General features: G+C 41.8%; 1 protein-coding gene across 3 annotated transcripts in view; it reads left to right on the top strand.

Moving 5' to 3' along the window:
* Window positions 1-4,943: 4,943 nt before the first annotated feature.
* INPP5K (inositol polyphosphate-5-phosphatase K) overlaps window positions 4,944-18,655 on the top strand; it is a 59,445-nt gene continuing 45,733 nt past the window's right edge. The window contains exons 1-2 of one of the 3 annotated variants that reach the window (XM_063449925.1): window positions 4,944-4,980; window positions 7,845-7,917. In XM_063449925.1, the coding sequence (XP_063305995.1) occupies window positions 7,856-7,917 (62 nt within the window). In that variant the 5' untranslated portion in view covers window positions 4,944-4,980; window positions 7,845-7,855. Of the gene's footprint in view, window positions 5,101-7,844; window positions 7,918-18,655 lie in introns of all 3 variants that reach the window. The other 2 variants (XM_063449924.1, XM_063449923.1) reach the window with 2 other exon arrangements.

Below are 18,655 nucleotides of genomic sequence, written 5' to 3'. Positions count from 1 at the left end.
AGCAGAACATTGCCCAGAGCATAACCCTGCCTCTACTGTATTACCTTCTACCCATAGTGCATCCTGCTGCCATCTCTTCAACAGGTGAACGATGCACACTCAACTGGCAATCCACCTGATCTAAGAGAGAACACGATTCTACACACCAGCTTTACATTGATCTGTGGTCCACTCACATGCCCATGGGAAGCGCCTTTGGTGGTGAAGGGTCATCTAGTCACGCATACACAGCAATCTGCCATGCATTGTGTGGTTTGACATCTGTCTATCACAGCCAGCATTAAGTTTTTCAGAAATCTGAGCTACAGTAGCTCTTCTGTGTTCAGGCCAAACTGGCTAGCCTTCGCTCCCCACGTGCATCAATGAGCCTTGGGCACCCATAACCCTGGTTAACCAGTTGTCATTCCTTGCACCACTTTTAGTAGGTTCTAACAAATAAATACCGTGAACACCCACAAGACCTTGTTTTTTTTTTTGTTTTTTTAGATGCTCTCACCCAGTCGTCTAGCCATCACTATTTGGCCCTTATCAAAGTCACTCCAATCTTTTTGCTTGCCGTTTGTTTTTTGCTCATTACTGCTTCATGTCATTCAAGAGCAGACTGTTTACTTGCTGCCTAATATATCCCACCTCTTCAGACTCCACTAAAATGATATAAGCAATGTTATTTACTTCACCTGTCAGTGGTTTTAGTGTTGTGACTGGTCTGTGTGTATTAATGTATCTGTGTTTATGTGATATTACATTATCCACTACATCATAAAACAATATGAGATATAGTATATGTGGTGGACTTCATGGTACCCCAACTGTGTACCTCCGCCAAACATGCTTCCTAGCTATCACTGGGACACCAGCAGCACTCTAGCCGCTGCAGCTTGACCATGTTCTCGATAGCAGGCTCCTTTAGGAGCTCGTGGCATATGCATGTTTGCCACAGTATACATTTTTTCTTCTTCTTTATATTAGAGGTTCAATGATACAGCATGAATATGTTCATTTAGAACAGCTTCTACATCAAGAGTACAATTCAGCATGTGTCAAACTACTAGCAGGTTGCACATTTTTGTAAAGGTAATAAAGACATCAGCAACAGCTCCATCATGTCAGATTGATGAGTGGGAGAGGTTTCGGGATAGAACTGTAGATTAGGTCAAGTAGTTGGTATAACTGGGTATTCGGAAAGGAAGGTAGCAAAAACTACTGCAGTTAATCATTAAAGGCAAAGCAACATAAAGGGAAAATGGAAAGCACATCAAAGGCATATAAAACATCATGTACTGTGAGCTCTGCAATAGAGCAAGCTACAAGTGGAGCTTGTGGGTCACTCAGCGATTGCCCAGAGAGAGAGTTCCAGTTTCCGCCGGTGTCAGCCACTCCTTGAGCCCAGGCCGTCAGGCACAACCTTCCTCAGGCTAACATCTTATCCTGTGGTCAGAGCTCTTAGCCGTCCCATGGCCCAGCGCACCTGACAACAGTCGCTGTAAGTGCTGTAGTGTGGGTAGGTACTGAGGCTTATTAACCCGCAATCGGGGTAAATAGGTGCAGGTCTGGAGGAGAGCCGCATGGGGTATGCACCTACCGCAGTGTTCTTTTACACAGTCTCCTCTGAAGTGACACTCTGGGGCCTTGCTGGGAATGCTCTCGCTAGGCGGGCGGTACCGCTTTACAGTGATCCGGTCTGTAGGAGTGGAGGTAAGTTCTCGAGCGCAAACCTTCATCCAGAAATTTGCACAGATAGGATCAAACGCCATGACGATCAGGTCCATGTATATGGGTGACTAAGGAGCAGCATGTGCCTGTAGGCCCTGGCATTGCAGCCATCTTGACTGCGAGTTCAGAGCTCTATGTTGTACTGGGAAACTTTATAGTTGAGGAATTGATCACACAAATGCTCCAGTGGGGACTGGGATATCCCCCACTGGTCCAAAAGGGGGGAGACGGGGCTCAAAACCAGCAAGCTTCAGTTCAAGGATGTGGATCGGCCGCCTCCCTCTCCTCGAGTGTGCGCGGTATCCACGGGATCCACTGGATTCAGGTAGAAAGGTGTCTTGTAAATGACCCGGTGTTCAAGCAAGATTTTGCTACCAAAAAAGCAAGTAATTCCAGTTTTTGGCAAAATATTAAGGTTTCCCTGAGGAGCTTTAGTACCACACGTCTTCCCTGGTCTGCTGTATCTTAACCACGTTTCACACAATTGCTGCCATTTGCCCACATGTTCTAAAAATTTGTGTTCCATGGCTGGGTAATGGTAGCATCTATCAGTCTCTTGCTCTCAACCACACAGATTTTTAAGGTACTACTGACAAAATCTAGACATTGATAGCTGTGTTTATTAATGTTTGGATTTTGGCTTTCAGTATCAGAAAGGACATTGATATCCACCACATTTCAGCTTCACCATATACTACTTAATGGCTGAACTTCAGACCCAGGCAAATAGTTTCAAACAAAAAACTTGGCAGTGCAAGGGTTAAGTAACATGGGGGCTGGTTATCTCCTACCGGCCATACACCGCAGTAAAAGGTTAAGGAAGGGAAGCATATTAGGAATATGACCTCATTCTATTGCAGGATAAATTCCATTCTTAAAGAGTTACTCCAAGCACTATGATCAGCTTGGTGGTTTGAAGTGGTCATGGTGCCTGAAGTCTAAATGTGCAGCATTTAGCTATGAAATGTAGAAACAGAGTTTAACCCCTTTGCTGCCAGAGTTGCAACTCCACCTCTGGCAGCTTCATTGTGGTGACTAGCATGGTAAAGGGATTCCAGGCTGGCTAATGTTAATTCTGAGCATATTTCTATACATAGTTGCATTCATTGGTTGAGAGGTCTCAGTTTCTGCAGCATCCCCCATTCAAAAACCCAGGTAAGAAGGCAAAGCATTGCAAAAAAATTGGAAAAAGGACCAGGGTACTCTTGGAATCATAGCCATTTAAATGGACTGTAGTAATTATGATGCTTTGAGTAACCCTTTAAGCTATACCAAATATGTTGCAGTTTCGGCATGTACGCATACCAATAAATCGCACCTGTGCCTCCTAAAACAGCCCACCCAATTATTTAAAAAAAAATTTAAAACCACCCCAATAATGCCAGGGGTGCCTTCTCCAGCAATATTGAATACGGGGTAGTACAATCTGAATGTACTGCTTTATTGCATATGCATGAATGGCTCTTAGTTATTTTCAAATCCCAAGCACAGTCTTGTTTCCTGAAATAAATGCTGAGAGATAAATAAAATAGACAAAAATACTTGATACTACAGAGGGTGAAAAGAAAAGAAAAGAAACAATGTTACATACATCCATGTCTACCAAATCTGTAGTTTAAACTGTGGCAGGGTGACAGCATTTTACATAGTGCTCATTCTTTCCACAAAGCATATTTATGCTTGCTTTAGAAACAACTGCACTTTTGCAGTCTTCTGAAATCCATCCCCCTCCTCACGTTTTATAGTTTCAGAATAGTATAGTTTTTGACCACATGATGGCACTAGCTATTGATGAGGGTTTACAGAGTGCTCTACCAGAAAGGATAATTATAAGCACAAACATGTAGTCCTGACCCTATAGTGTTAAAACCACCATTTAGGTGGTTTGCCCCCCGTAAAGGGTAAGAAAATTCACCTTATTTCCAGCACAGCGCGAGTCTGTTGGTGCTGGCCCACCACCGATCCGCCTCCTTGCTGACATCATCAGAAGTAAATGATTTTGGCTATTGTGAAAGCATTGGATTGGCTGAAATCAGCAAGGAGGCGGGACGGGGAAGGCTCAGCGTCTCCATGTAGAGCACTGTGCAGCACTGCCCCAAGAAGCACCTCCAGTGGATAAAAATGCCTGCAGGGAATGATTATCCTCACCAGAACAATGGCAATAAGCGGTGGTTGTTCTGGTGATTATAGTGTCCCTTTAAATAGAGTAAAAACTCATCTTTATTCCAGCGCTGCGCAGGTTGGCTCAGCCAATCCAATGCGTTCCCATTGAAAAGCATTGGGAGGCTAATGCAAACACGCTTCACAAGGCCGCGCTGCACCAATCACCATCTCTTCATAGAGATGCATTGAATCCTTCCTCTCACCTCACTAAAAACTCAGCACACTCTCACCATCCTCCACTCACCTAAGAACACTCCCACCTCACACTGTCCATTTCAAGTCCCTCTTTCACCGCCCATACTGCTACCCAGCTCTCTGATTCCATAGTTTAGTGTTGTCATAGTAACACATTCCATGGATTCGCATTCTGCATTCTATACGGTTGGAAATCTTGCCAGTTTGATACATTCCATTGTCTGCGAATTGAGTTAACTGCTATTGGCTGGCAAGTGAGTTGTGTTACAGTTGTCATAGTAACAAAACCCTACTCCTTATAGCGATACAAATATATACAATTCTTAATAAATGCTAAAACCGCAACAAATGAACCAGAATATAGAAATGACTATATTGGCACTATAAGAACATATATAACATACTCCTTTACCGATAATAAACAGTGATAATTGTGGTGTGAGATTTGTTTTTGTATTGATAAATAACTGAGCCATTAGATAAAATATACCTTCATAGCAGGGATTCCATGGAAATGAAACGCTTATAACATGAGCGATACTAATGACGAATTTTCAGGTTGGACGACATTTTGTGTCTTAAAAATCTAAACAAGTCTGCTTACAGTAAGTACTATTTTAGGTACTCATATAAATCTGATAAATTAACAGCAAGGGCGCTAATATTATCATTGGCTACAATGGGCACAAATGGATTTTATGTCGATTCTATGTCAGAAATGTTCACTTCATTAATTAGAAAAAAAAAAAAAAGGTGAGTTAGCCAGCACCTAAAATGGCCGCGGGGCAGCCCAACTTCTGGTCACGTGACACCCTGAGCTTGTATTATGATTTTTTTTAGCAGCACGTGGGGCGTCGGTCACGTGACGCGAGCAGCTCCAGCATACACTGCCCTCCCCCGGAAAAGAAGGTTAGAGGCAAAAAAAAAAAGAGACATGAAAATATACAGAGAGCGAAACAAATCGCAATAAAGTTGAGCGGAGGAAGAGATCCCAGGGGGGCAGCAGCTGGCACCGGGCACAGGAGGTAGGTAATGGGTATAAACCCTGAGTGTCAGCCTGCTCTCCATGGGGGCACACACTGTCTGATGGGGGGGGCTGGCCAGGCTGCACATAGGCCAGTCATGCTGTCAGAATTGGGGTGTACTCACCAAACCTGGGATTTGGAGAATAGACAAGAGAGGGAGGAAAATGAGGCCAAACAGGGGTAGGGTAGTTGTAGAATAAAGTTACAATAACTGGTATATGTTTGGGGATACCTGCACTTGGTACTTCACACCTCTTGCTATTCTTTACTTTCATTTTTGATTGCTTTAATTTTTGAACGTGAATAAATCTTTGACCAAACAGGCGAAATTTAAATATTATTTCTCAGTCAGTTATTTTTAAAGCTGAACTATTTTTTTGTCTTCATATTTGTAATTCCTTTTGTTAAATTATCCACAATTCGTTATTTAGTAAATGCAGATTCTCCGTGATTGTTGGTCACTAAATGATCCAGGGTAGCTGCAGTTACTCAGCTTCTTAGATGATGGGGCACATTGGTTAAGGGATATGCACTTTGTATTTTCACAGTCATATAGGTTTTCTTCTCCATGATAGTGATGGTAGGCTATGGCACCATATCTTTGGGGTGCTGTTCCTCAGCATCATGTAAAACATTTAGCGTTATTCACTAAATCCCAAATATTTTTAGATCAGCACTCTGGTTAATTTTTGCAGTGCAGATTTTAAATTATTGCAGTTCGGAGTTTAATCACTGTCCGCATTTGTTGTTATGATTGTCAGTACTGCTTTATGGGAACCCGCTCTCTTTGCTTCCCTTGTGAAAAGATTAATTAGAAATCATGTTTGTGTTCATTGTACCTCATAGATGTGTAATTATTATAATAACCAGGCACTATACAACAGATGTTCATCTATTGTATTTATTATGGGTTTTTTTTTTTATTGAGAGGACTGATCAATATGACTGGAATGTCTTGGGGTGATGGCGTATTCAATTCCTAGTCTGGTAAATAGCGAGCTTTATAATGTGCTAGCATTAGTCATTGTGATTTTTGCATCACAGGGAATAACTATCCGTAAGTTCTTAGCTACCGTAATTATCTTTGTGGTCTAGTCTAACGGAACATCACAAGCCTGGCTGTGCACCTCCCTATTTTACGTAGTCAAACCATTTTAGAATGTCCGTTGGGCACTGGTTCCACAACTTCTGACAGAGATCTTAGGAGCTTTAGCTCTCCTGAGCCAAGTCCCTATTAATCAGTCTCAGCCATTGAGATAAGCTCTGTGCTTCCAGCTTTCTGTTAGAAGTGGTGGAGCTGGGGAGTGGAACCCGGGGGACCCCAGGTAAAAAAAAAAAAAGATCAAACTGTACTCATGGCACCGTAAAATCTACAGGTTTTTTTCTTAATACTACTGAAATGTTTGGGAGGAGAATTATTTTTCTGTTTTGAAGAAGTTTGAGTAAATGAAAAATAACATTTTGGGAAGTGGGAGTGACACAGAATATTCAGTGGTCTGTTGCCATAGATATTGGCTGATGCCACAAACTCACATACTATACCTGTTTTGGAGGTGATTGGATTATTATGCTGTGATAGACAGGCATTAGCTGAACCCAAGAGAGTTGTACCTCAATATTTTTGTACGGTTATGTATTTTTTTTCTGGCTTCAACCAAAACAGGTGAGATTAGTTGTCTGAATATTAAAGGGACACTGTTGGCACTCAGACCACTTCAGCTAATTGAAGTGGTCTGGGTGCTGTGTCCCTTTTGCACTTAGTGCTGCAATGTAAAACACTCCAGTTCCAGAGAACCGCAATGTTTACATTGCAGCTCCAAGTCTGCCCTCTGTGTCTGTCTACCAGACAGCCGCTGGGGGCACTTCCCGGAATCCAAATGGACTTTTGGTCCGTTATCTGGCGCTGGACGACCTCACGGACCTCGAGGGTCAGATTTTCCTCATAGGGAAAGCATTGAATAATGCTTTCCTATGGGGAGGTCTAATGCGCGCGGCCATTGCCACGCATGCGCATTGTCTCCCCTGCCGACGTCAACCAGCGGAGCATGGGCAGAGCCTGACCCTCGGCGGAGGATTCAGGTAAGTGGCTGAAGGAGGGCGCGAGGGAAAGGGACTTATTAACCCTATAGTGCCAGGAAAACAGCTTTGGTTTCCTTGCACTTTAGGATCCCTTTAAAGTGACACTATAGGCACTAAAACTACTTCATCTCATTGCCCTGGCACCGTACCTCTGTTGAGCATTAAACAATTTTCAAATGTTTTAACACCCAATGAACATTGTAGGCACATGCAGTTTGGCTCCCACTGGACTTATAGATAGGGCAGCGATTACACTCTATATTAGCCATACCAACATATGCTCTTAGCTAATGATTACCACCCATTGCTGCTCAACTTGAGCAGCACAAATGGGCCCTGCTGCTGTTCAGTGCTATCACACTGAAAAGAGGGATGGCGCCTGGGAACTCCAGGCATCATAACCAATAACATGTAGTGGTTATAGTGCCTTTAGCTTTGCCATCAAGTTGTTAGAAAAGATAGCCAAGGTCTGCTGTCATAGTACAAGCATCTACATATTTTTATTTCTTCATCATATTGGTATCTGCCAGTTATTATAATACAAACACATTACATAAGCATAGTTTAACCCCTTAAGGACACATGGCATTACAAAGTTACTGTGGCTGAAATTGTAAATAATTAAAAAAAAAAAAAAAAAAAATCATACTTATATTCTTGTTTTTATAGTCTCAAATATAATGGACCACGATGATCTCCCATTTGACTCCCTCACCCCGAATTCCGAAAAGCTGACCCTCAGGTATGATATTTCATTTACTGTATTAGTGGTAATTGGTGTGCTGCAGTATAGTCCCCTTTTGTTCTGTCTGTATACTGCCTCTCTTGGCAAACTCATTCATTTGTTTGAATTCCGCTACCATCTGTACGCTGATGACACCCAGATATATCTCTCCTCCCCTGACCTCTCCCCAGCTGTCCTACAACATGTTACCAATTGCCTTTCTTCCATCTCTGACTGGGTGTCCTCCCGCTTTCTGAAACTCAGTCTCTAAAACTGAGCTCCTTGTCTTCCCTCTTCCTAATACTGATCCTCCTCTTTCACTCTCCTCTCAAGTTAGTGGTACCCACATCAGTCCATCCTTGCAAGAACGCTGTCTTGGCGTTATACTTGGCTCTGGCCTCTCCTTTGAGCCTCACATCCAGTCTGTCACCAAATCCTGTCGATTCCACCTTTAAAGCATTGCCAGCATCTCCCCCTGTCTTACGCAAGATACTACTAAGGAGCTTGTCCATGCTCTAGTAATCTCTGTAACCCTCTCCGAATTGGTCTTCCCAAAAGCCGTATTGCCCCGCTACAGTCTGTAATGAATGCTGCCGCCAGACTGATTTTCCTCTCCAGTCGCTCCTGTTACACCTCACCCCTCTGTCAGTCCTTACATTGGCTTCCTGTATTCTATATTCTGAGTCAAGTCAAAGTACTAATCCACACCTTTTAAGCACTGAACAATTCTAGCCCCTCCTCTATCTCTTCACTGATCTATCAGTATGCTCCCCAGATCTGTCCATGAGCCTCTCCTGTCCGCTGCTCGCACCCGTACAGCCAACTCACGCTTGCAGGACTTCTTTCGGGCGGCTCCCTTCCTTTGGAATAGTCTGCCTACCGCCATCAGACTCTCCCCTAGTCTTCAGTTGTTTATAAAGTGCCTTAAAACACATATTTTTAGGAAAGCTTATGGCCTCTCAGAGTAACCTCTACCTCACATACCAGTCCTTTGCTCTCTCCTAAAGGGCAGCACTCTACTCTCTCCAGCCTCACTCCCACTTTGATTGCTATTTCCTGCCCTACTGTGTTTTATACCCCACCTCCTATAGACTCGTTTAAACTGGGTCCTCTTCATGATATTGTTACTGTAAGTTTTTGTAATTGGCCCATTTATTGTTAAATCTCCCCCTCCTATAATATTGAAAAGCGCTACGGAATTTCTTGACACTATATAAATGATAATAATAATTAATAATAATAATAATAATAATAATAGGGATAGATCCTCATTTATAAAGATACTAGCTGTCTAATAAATAATACACAGGAGATAGATCCTCATTTATAAAGATACTGTCTATATAAATACTACATAGGGGATAGATCCTCATTTATAAAGATACTGTCTATATAAATACTACATAGGGGATAGATCCTCATTCATAAAGATACTGTCTATATAAATACTACATAGGGGATAGATCCTCATTTATAAAGATACTGTCTATATAAATACTACATAGGGGATAGACAGGGCCGGATTAACATAGGGGCTGATGGAGCTGCAGCTCCAGGCCCAGGCCCATGGAATAGGCCCATTTAAAAAAAAAAAAAAAAAAAAGAACTTTTTTTTTTTTTTTTTTTTACACACTACTCTTAGGTTTGCCAACTGACTGGTATTTTAAGGCACAGCCTGTAATTGAGGCTGCCTGGCCATCATGGTATTGCAGTAATACCGGCAATACTAATGCAAATATTTTTCTCAGTATAGACGGAGATTACTCTGCAATACCAGCACCGGCCAGTAGGGGTCACTGTGTATGGAGAGAGGCAGGGATGGAAAGGTACAGCATATCCCTGCCTCTCTCTACTCACTGATCCACGGGGGAGCAGCTACACAGCACAGAGAGTTCAGACAGCAGCTCCCAGCCTGCAAAGACAGCCTACAGCTCAGGGAAGTGAGGGATGAGGGGAAAGGCATCAGGGAGACATGGGGACACTGAGACACTAGGGGACACATGGTGACACGAGACACTAGGGCACACTGGGAGACGTGGGGCACTGAGACACTAGGGGACACTGTGAGACATGGGGACACTGGGACACATGGGGACGCTGTGAGACATAGGTAGACACATTGGGACACAGAGACAATAGGGACACAGTGTCTCCATGTCTCCCATATGTCTGTGTCCCCATGTCTCCCAGCCGGTGTCTGTGTCCCCATGTCTCCCAGTGTCCCTATGTCTACCAGCCAGTGTCCCTAGTGTCCCCATGTCTCCCAATATCTGTGTCCCCATGTCACCCAATGTCTACGTCCACATGTCTCTGTGTCCCTAGTGTCTGTGACCCCATTTCTCCCAGTGTCCCCAAATGTCTGTGTCCCCATGTCTCCCAGTGTCCCCATGTCTGTATCCACAAGTGCCCTCATGTCTCCCAGTCTCCCCAAGTGTCTCAGTGCCCCCATGCCTCTCAGTGTCTCTGTGTCCCCATGTCTCTGTGTCTCCTAGTATCCTAGTGACATGGGACACATAGACATGGGGACACTGGGAGAAATGGGGACACAGACACTAGGGGACTGGGCGACATGGGGACACTGACACTGTGATGCATAGGGACACTGATGCCAGGCTGGCCTTCCAATTCTTTGGACAGACATACCCCGTTTTGGGGCATGTTCGACCCTTTTGGCAGTTCTGGTCATGTGATTCACATCAGTGGCATACTCTTTTACCCCGCCCATTGGCTTCCTGCTTCACTGGAAACTGCTGTTGGTATGTGTAATGGATCACCTGGCACCCCGAGTGGGTACCTCCGTTGATGGATGCTCTTAGCGCTTCCTGAGGGCTCCAAGCACTCCAGCCGACACCATAACCACCGTAGACTCCTCCAGAGAGCAAGGCAGGAACAAGCTCTTACAAGAGCTTAGTAGGGATTTAGCAAGGGAGTATGACAAGCATAGCAATCCCTTGTAGCAGATTCCCCCAAAAAGAGACGGCACTCCAAATTGAGGGTGAAGTACAACTGAACTTTTAATCAAACACTCTGCTTTTATGCCCATTCTAAAAACATAGTAACGCCCACAGGGTTTTGCAGAACAACCAATCCATACGTACAATACCCACAGACACTCCCACACAAAATCCTCCCCTCTGCCTGTGATATAATTACTGAACACAATGGGTTAATGTAATTATCACAGGCAGAGAAATACAGTTTTTACACATGTACTATAACTTTAAAAATATACATTCAATCTTCATAAATTACATATTCAAACTCAGCACACTTTAATTATAAACATAGTCAAAATTCAGCCAATTCCATCCAGGGGTTAAAAAGTTAGCTGGAAGTCCTTTTATGACCGACCGCAAGCACATTTTCATGCCCAAAACAGTTCCATAGATTTGGGCTGTGCGGTCGGTCAATTTCACACTGAAAAAATGACTAAGTCCAATTCGAACATGCATTCGTCTCTGCAGCTGAAAATTCAGTGTAGGAGAAGGTAAGGGTCAGCGGTGTTCGTGGAACTGTGTAACCGATTTCAGTTCCATGAATTTGTTTCCACACACCGCTGACCGCATTTGAATGAACAAAAGATGGCGCCGCCACGTGTTCGTTTGTGCGAACGGCGGCCCCCCAGCGGTCAGCAATTTACCTACAGCAGGCTTCCAGCCTGGGAGGTAAATTGCCTGCACACTTCCACTTCTGGGTGGTCTGCCTGTGTGGTACTTGGTTCAGTAAGCCCCATTTACTGAACCAAGTGGGAAAAGGGCACAAACAAAGTATATTAGGGGGACAGGGGACAGAGTCTTAAAGGGGCATTGATCCTTCCCAAAAGTCACAGTATGTCCCCAGATGGTTCTTAAAGGGCGAGCAGCAGCATAATAAAATACAATATGCCCAAATAGTGTATTTAAAGGACCAAATCTCCCAGGGGCCATAGTCAGGCAGGAGGCTGGCAAACAGGCTTCTCCAATGCCCAGTGACGAGGTTGGTTTCGACACAGTATGGATTTACTTGAAAGATGAAAGCATAAATTAGATAAAGAGATTAGCATAAAGTATGTGTTTTCTTATAGCTGCATCCTTTGAGTTTCCCTCAAACACCATTTCCATCAGATACATGATGCTTGGGAGGTATGACTGTTTTAGTGTTTTTCGTTGATAAGATTCTGTAATTAGGCCCATCATAATTGTCAGAACCAGGCCCACTGGGCTCTTAATCCGGCCCTGGGGATAGATCCTCATTTATAAAGATACTGTCTATATAAATACTACATAGGGGATAGATCCTCATTTATAAAGATACTGTCTATATAAATACTACATAGGGGATAGATCCTCATTTATAAAGATACTGTCTATATAAATACTACATAGGGGATAGATCCTCATTCATAAAGATACTGTCTATATAAATACTACATAGGGGATAGATCCTCATTTATAAAGATACTGTCTATATAAATACTACATAGGGGATAGATCCTCATTCATAAAGATACTGTCTATATAAATACTACATAGGGGATAGATCCTCATTCATAAAGATACTGATACCGGAGAAACTGACGGAAGCCAAGCACAGAGAGATGGACACAGGTTTCTTCAGGAAGGAAGAGATTCTTTATTGGATCACCGATCGGGACTCAGAGGGACTAGCGTCACCAAAATACAGCAAAGTCTGAGTACTGAATACATAGAGTACATTCCTTATATAGCACTGTAGCTCCTCCCACAATTAACTACACCCACACATACCCTTAACCTATTTAATGAATAGAGTCTAAACTCATCCATCCGGTCTAACCACGTGGCTCATCTGATACAAAGGAGAGGGACGCGTAATTCCAGTTCTTACATTCCTGCACCTGGTCAGTACAGTGATGACAGTATCTTAGCTACGTGTTATTAACTAACTGATACTACAAACACATATACATACATATGCCTTGTGGCAATCTTAGCCTGCTAAACTTGTATTTTACTGGAATTACATCACAATACGGTCTATATAAATACTACATAGGGGATAGATCCTCATTCATAAAGATACGGTCTATATAAATACTACATAGGGGATAGATCCTCATTCATAAAGATACTGTCTATATAAATACTACATAGGGGATAGATCCTCATTCATAAAGATACTGTCTATATAAATACTACATAGGGGATAGATCCTCATTTATAAAGATACTGTCTATATAAATACTACATAGGGGATAGATCCTCATTCATAAAGATACTACATAGGGGATAGATCCTCATTCATAAAGATACTGTGTATATAAATACTACATAGGGGATAGATCCTCATTCATAAAGATACTGTGTATATAAATACTACATAGGGGATAGATCCTCATTTATAAAGATACTGTCTATATAAATACTACATAGGGGATAGATCCTCATTTATAAAGATACTGTCTATATAAATACTACATAGGGGATAGATCCTCATTTATAAAGATACTGCCTATATAAATACTACATAGGGGATAGATCCTCATTTATAAAGATACTGTCTATATAAATACTACATAGGGGATAGATCCTCATTCATAAAGATACTGTCTATATAAATACTACATAGGGGATAGATCCTCATTTATAAAGATACTGTCTATATAAATACTACATAGGGGATAGATCCTCATTCATAAAGATACTGTCTATATAAATACTACATAGGGGATAGATCCTCATTCATAAAGATACGGTCTATATAAATACTACATAGGGGATAGATCCTCATTCATAAAGATACTGTCTATATAAATACTACATAGGGGATAGATCCTCATTTATAAAGATACTGTCTATATAAATACTACATAGGGGATAGATCCTCATTTATAAAGATACTGCCTATATAAATACTACATAGGGGATAGATCCTCATTTATAAAGATACTGTCTATATAAATACTACATAGGGGATAGATCCTCATTCATAAAGATACTGTCTATATAAATACTACATAGGGGATAGATCCTCATTTATAAAGATACTGTCTATATAAATACTACATAGGGGATAGATCCTCATTCATAAAGATACTGTCTATATAAATACTACATAGGGGATAGATCCTCATTCATAAAGATACTGTCTATATAAATACTACATAGGGGATAGATCCTCATTTATAAAGATACTGTCTATATAAATACTACATAGGGGATAGATCCTCATTTATAAAGATACTGTCTATATAAATACTACATAGGGGATAGATCCTCATTCATAAAGATACTGTCTATATAAATACTACATAGGGGATAGATCCTCATTCATAAAGATACTGTCTATATAAATACTACATAGGGGATAGATCCTCATTTATAAAGATACTGTCTATATAAATACTACATAGGGGATAGATCCTCATTCATAAAGATACTGTCTATATAAATACTACATAGGGGATAGATCCTCATTCATAAAGATACTGTCTATATAAATACTACATAGGGGATAGATCCTCATTCATAAAGATACTGTCTATATAAATACTACATAGGGGATAGATCCTCATTCATAAAGATACTGTCTATATAAATACTACATAGGGGATAGATCCTCATTTATAAAGAGACTGTCTATATAAATACTACATAGGGGATAGATCCTCATTTATAAAGAGACTGTCTATATAAATACTACATAGGGGATAGATCCTCATTTATAAAGAGACTGTCTATATAAATACTACATAGGGGATAGATCATCATTCATAAAGATACTGTCTATATAAATACTACAAAGGGGATAGATCCTCATTTATAAAGAGACTGTCTATATAAATACTACATAGGGGATAGATCCTCATTTATAAAGAGACTGTCTATATAAATACTACATAGGGGATAGATCCTCATTCATAAAGATACTGTCTATATAAATACTACATAGGGGATAGATCCTCATTTATAAAGATACTGTCTATATAAATACTACATAGGTGATAGATCCTCATTTATAAAGATACTGTCTATATAAATACTACATAGGTGATAGATCCTCATTCATAAAGATACTGTCTATATAAATACTACATAGGGGATAGATCCTCATTCATAAAGATACTGTCTATATAAATACTACATAGGGGATAGATCCTCATTCATAAAGATGCTGTCTATATAAATACTACATCGGGGGTAGAAATCGAACTCTGCCATATTTTGCATGTTTAAGTCCTTTTGATTGCATGTTCATAGCAAGCAGAGCGCATTCCATTTTGGAATTTTCAGGAATAGGTTATTATGATAGCATATTTGACCATTATTGGACGTTTAAGGGTCACATGAGTCACTATTCTACTGTTATTACATAGCTGGAGTTGATATCGCCAGGTTCACAAGGGTTTTAGTCCTGTATTTGTTTAGTAAAGTTTAGTACATACGGCTAAAAAAAGTACACCATGTTTGTTAACATATGAGATGTTAACTCTTGTAACATCTGATATTGTCTTTGTGGTTAGTCAGTGAGGTTATCAGAAGCCGAATCTCATTTTGTTTCATTTGCATAATTCTGTATTGTTGCCCCATTGTGGAACAAATTATCAAATGAACTAAAAACAAAAAAACCCGGCAGTTCAGAGTAGTAAAACAAACTCTGCTTATGCTGGTGAGTTGGCTGTAATACAGAGCTCTCATGCATGACCAGCAAGAGTCTATGGAATGTATTGATGATTTGTTTAAGAAGCGTATTAACCGAAGCGTGTGATTAATGTCTGTCTTTGTATTGTTGCTGTTCAGCTCCCCATTAGCGTGCTCTCGTATGGTGCAGTGAGGGTGGGAAAATACTTAAATCACGAGGAGAAGCTTACACGTTCCTAGAGTATTAACATGGAATGCGGGTAAAGGGTATCAGAATGTTGACTGTGAAAAAGCAGGACCCAAATTTACCAGCTTTATAAGGGAGAATTCTAACTGATGGAGAGGGATGGGGATTAAGGAGGTCTGTGTTTTTAACGGAACTGTCATTTTTCTGTAATGTGCACCACTGAATAAAACAATGAAAATCACCTATAAATTCTATTAACCTTTTTTTTTTTTTTTTTTCCCTTTTTCATGAGATGCTCCTTTTTGTATTAAAGATTTAAAATAACACAATTAATTTCAGACTAGGCAAACATTTTAAATGAAGAGAAACATTGGGATTATGTATAAAAATTGTCTGTTACAAATACCCCAAACTCCGGATTTACACAGACCACTGACTCCATCTGAATGTGATGATCCCAGCCCAATGACACGCTATGACACAACTACATTCAACTCTCCATCAAGGGGGAAACCACCCAGCTCCGCCATAGATGGGGAAATGGGAGACAGCCCTAGACCTGACTTCGGACGACAAATGCTGGCACGTTCCTAAATATATGGTGGGAATGCCACAAGATCAAGCCATTCTGGAGAGCCATTCACGTCATTCTCCAATGGTTTGCAGACAGTCCTCCACCACTGCAACTGGCACCATTCCTCCTCCACCACATTACCACCCCAACAGCCTGATAACAAAATCCCCCACTATGCGAATTCTCAACACAGCCAAACAAGTGGTCCACCTGTTCTGGGAAAAGGAGGGAGCCACCACCACCACTTAGCCTTTGGTACACAAAAATGGAAGAACTGCAGCAGCTGGAGGAAATACATTACATGATACAGGCTAGAAGACAGGCGTATATAGAAATCTGGACACAATGACTTAGTTCAGTCTATGGTGAGGACTTCCAACAACTACTAGCATACGGCTAAGAGAAGTAAACTGACAATAGGGGTGGGGGTAGGGTCTCGGGGAGGTCATGGGAAAGAGGCGGGACCGGCGATAAGTTACCTAGGATCCAAAAAGAGAAACATAACAATGGGTTACACTACCCAAGGAAGGGGGAACTTGCCCATGAACGGGTGGGTCCTGGGCGTGGTGCGCTAGGAGCCGGGTGGAGTTGAAAAATGCGGCTCTCTAAGCTATGTACATCACTAATGTTTTATCCTGTTTATATAACTACTAGAAAAGTGCAATGTCAATAATGCCATGTAATAATGCGTGTTTGCAAACTTGAATGCACCAGCTATTGTGGCAGTGTAAATTCACATGTTAATCTTATGCACGAACAAAAATAAAGAATTAAAAAAAAAAAAAAAAAAAAAAAATGCGGCTACCTGTGCCCTTGGCTCCTGTGGACGTGCCATGCCTGGGCTCGCCATCTGGAGTGTGAAGATACCCAGACTTTGACTCCACCCCTTCCGTTTCTACCCTTCCCCAGCCCTCTTTCTCTCTCCACCTCTAGTGGTACTGGGGTCACCAGATGTCGTCATTTGCAGGAGGGAGTCGCAGGGGGACCTGTGTCTCCAGCCCTTTCTTGATGAATGACCCGCAATAGCTCCCAGCAGAAACACAATAATACTTGGAGCCTGCATATCCCACATACAAGAAAAAGACACCTCCCAGTTGCATTAGGTAGCTGTCCGACACAAATCCATTGTACCGAGCACAGCGAGATCCACTGAGCAGAGCTACTCTAGCAGTACTTACCCGGTCCTTATGCCGGCTGGGGTCCTCTGCTTGAGCCACATGCGGTTCGAACGCTCCTGATAGGCTGCGCCCCGAATGGTCTGAGCCCGTACACTATTAAGAACGCTGCTTGCATGCAAGCACGTTCTTAAAGGGGAAATAGAAACCTAACCTTGCGGTCGGCTCCCATTGGCCCACGTCATTCTGGTGCGACCCATTCACGCACGTTTTGGGGCGCGGGCAGACGTGGACCAATCAAATGACACACAGGATTATTTAAACTTACCTGGCCCGAGCTACTGTGCCCTATTGTGGTTTCTGTTCCCTGTACCCTTTAGTGCGTTCCTTGAGTTATATTATTCTGGTATTGACCTTGGCTGTTTCCTGACTGAGTTTCTCTTTATCTCTTGCCTGTCTTGTTTTCCCATCTGACTAATTACCGTGTACCTGACTCTGGCTAGTTCTCGTTTTCGCTGTCTCTCCATTACCCAGACCTACGCTTTACTCTGTCTAACATTCAGTCCGGCCACTCTAAGGCTGGGTGATATGTTTATTTTTGTGAAGGAAAGCCCTATCACTGGACTCATTTCGGACATTTGGTTCGTTTTCTCCACATTGTTTGCCTATTAATTTGTTAACCGAACGGAGACCCCCTTTGGAACACCAATTAAACTACCGACACTACGTATCCATTCATGAAACCACATCAAAGGGATTCTATCGAACGCTTTACTGGGTGGCCGCCATTTCGGTGAGAACCAGGGCTGTGGAGTCGGATGAAATTTTGGGTACCTGGAGTCGGTGCATCGTTTGCCGACTCCGACTCATACTAAATTAAGATTGGAATTAAAAAAAGCAAGTTTAAATGTCCCAATTCAGAAAAAGTTATAATTAATGACTTCTCTACTGTAAGAATAAAGACCAATGCATGCAGTGCCTCACGTAACCGCAAAACGAACACGTTAAGTGACCGTGAAGAAGCATGCTTTTCATGTGCTTCACTATATGGCATGCAACGCACAATTAGGAGCGGCAATACTTAAACTTTCCATAATGTTGTGTTCTGCTGTTACAGGGAACGCAGCGCCCATGGGTAACTTAGCCTCTCACTGATAAGGGATTAAGTAAATATGTTTTTTGCAGGACAACTCTCTCGGGAAGCACTTATTTAATGGTGAAGCGTTTGCTTGAACTTAAAGACTTCATAGATGAAATGGACAATGAAAATCTTGCATTAACT

Source organism: Pelobates fuscus, chromosome 1 (assembly GCF_036172605.1).
Source record: "Pelobates fuscus isolate aPelFus1 chromosome 1, aPelFus1.pri, whole genome shotgun sequence".
Taxonomy (NCBI): Eukaryota; Metazoa; Chordata; class Amphibia; order Anura; family Pelobatidae; genus Pelobates; species Pelobates fuscus.
This window is presented reverse-complemented; position numbering and strand designations above follow the sequence as displayed.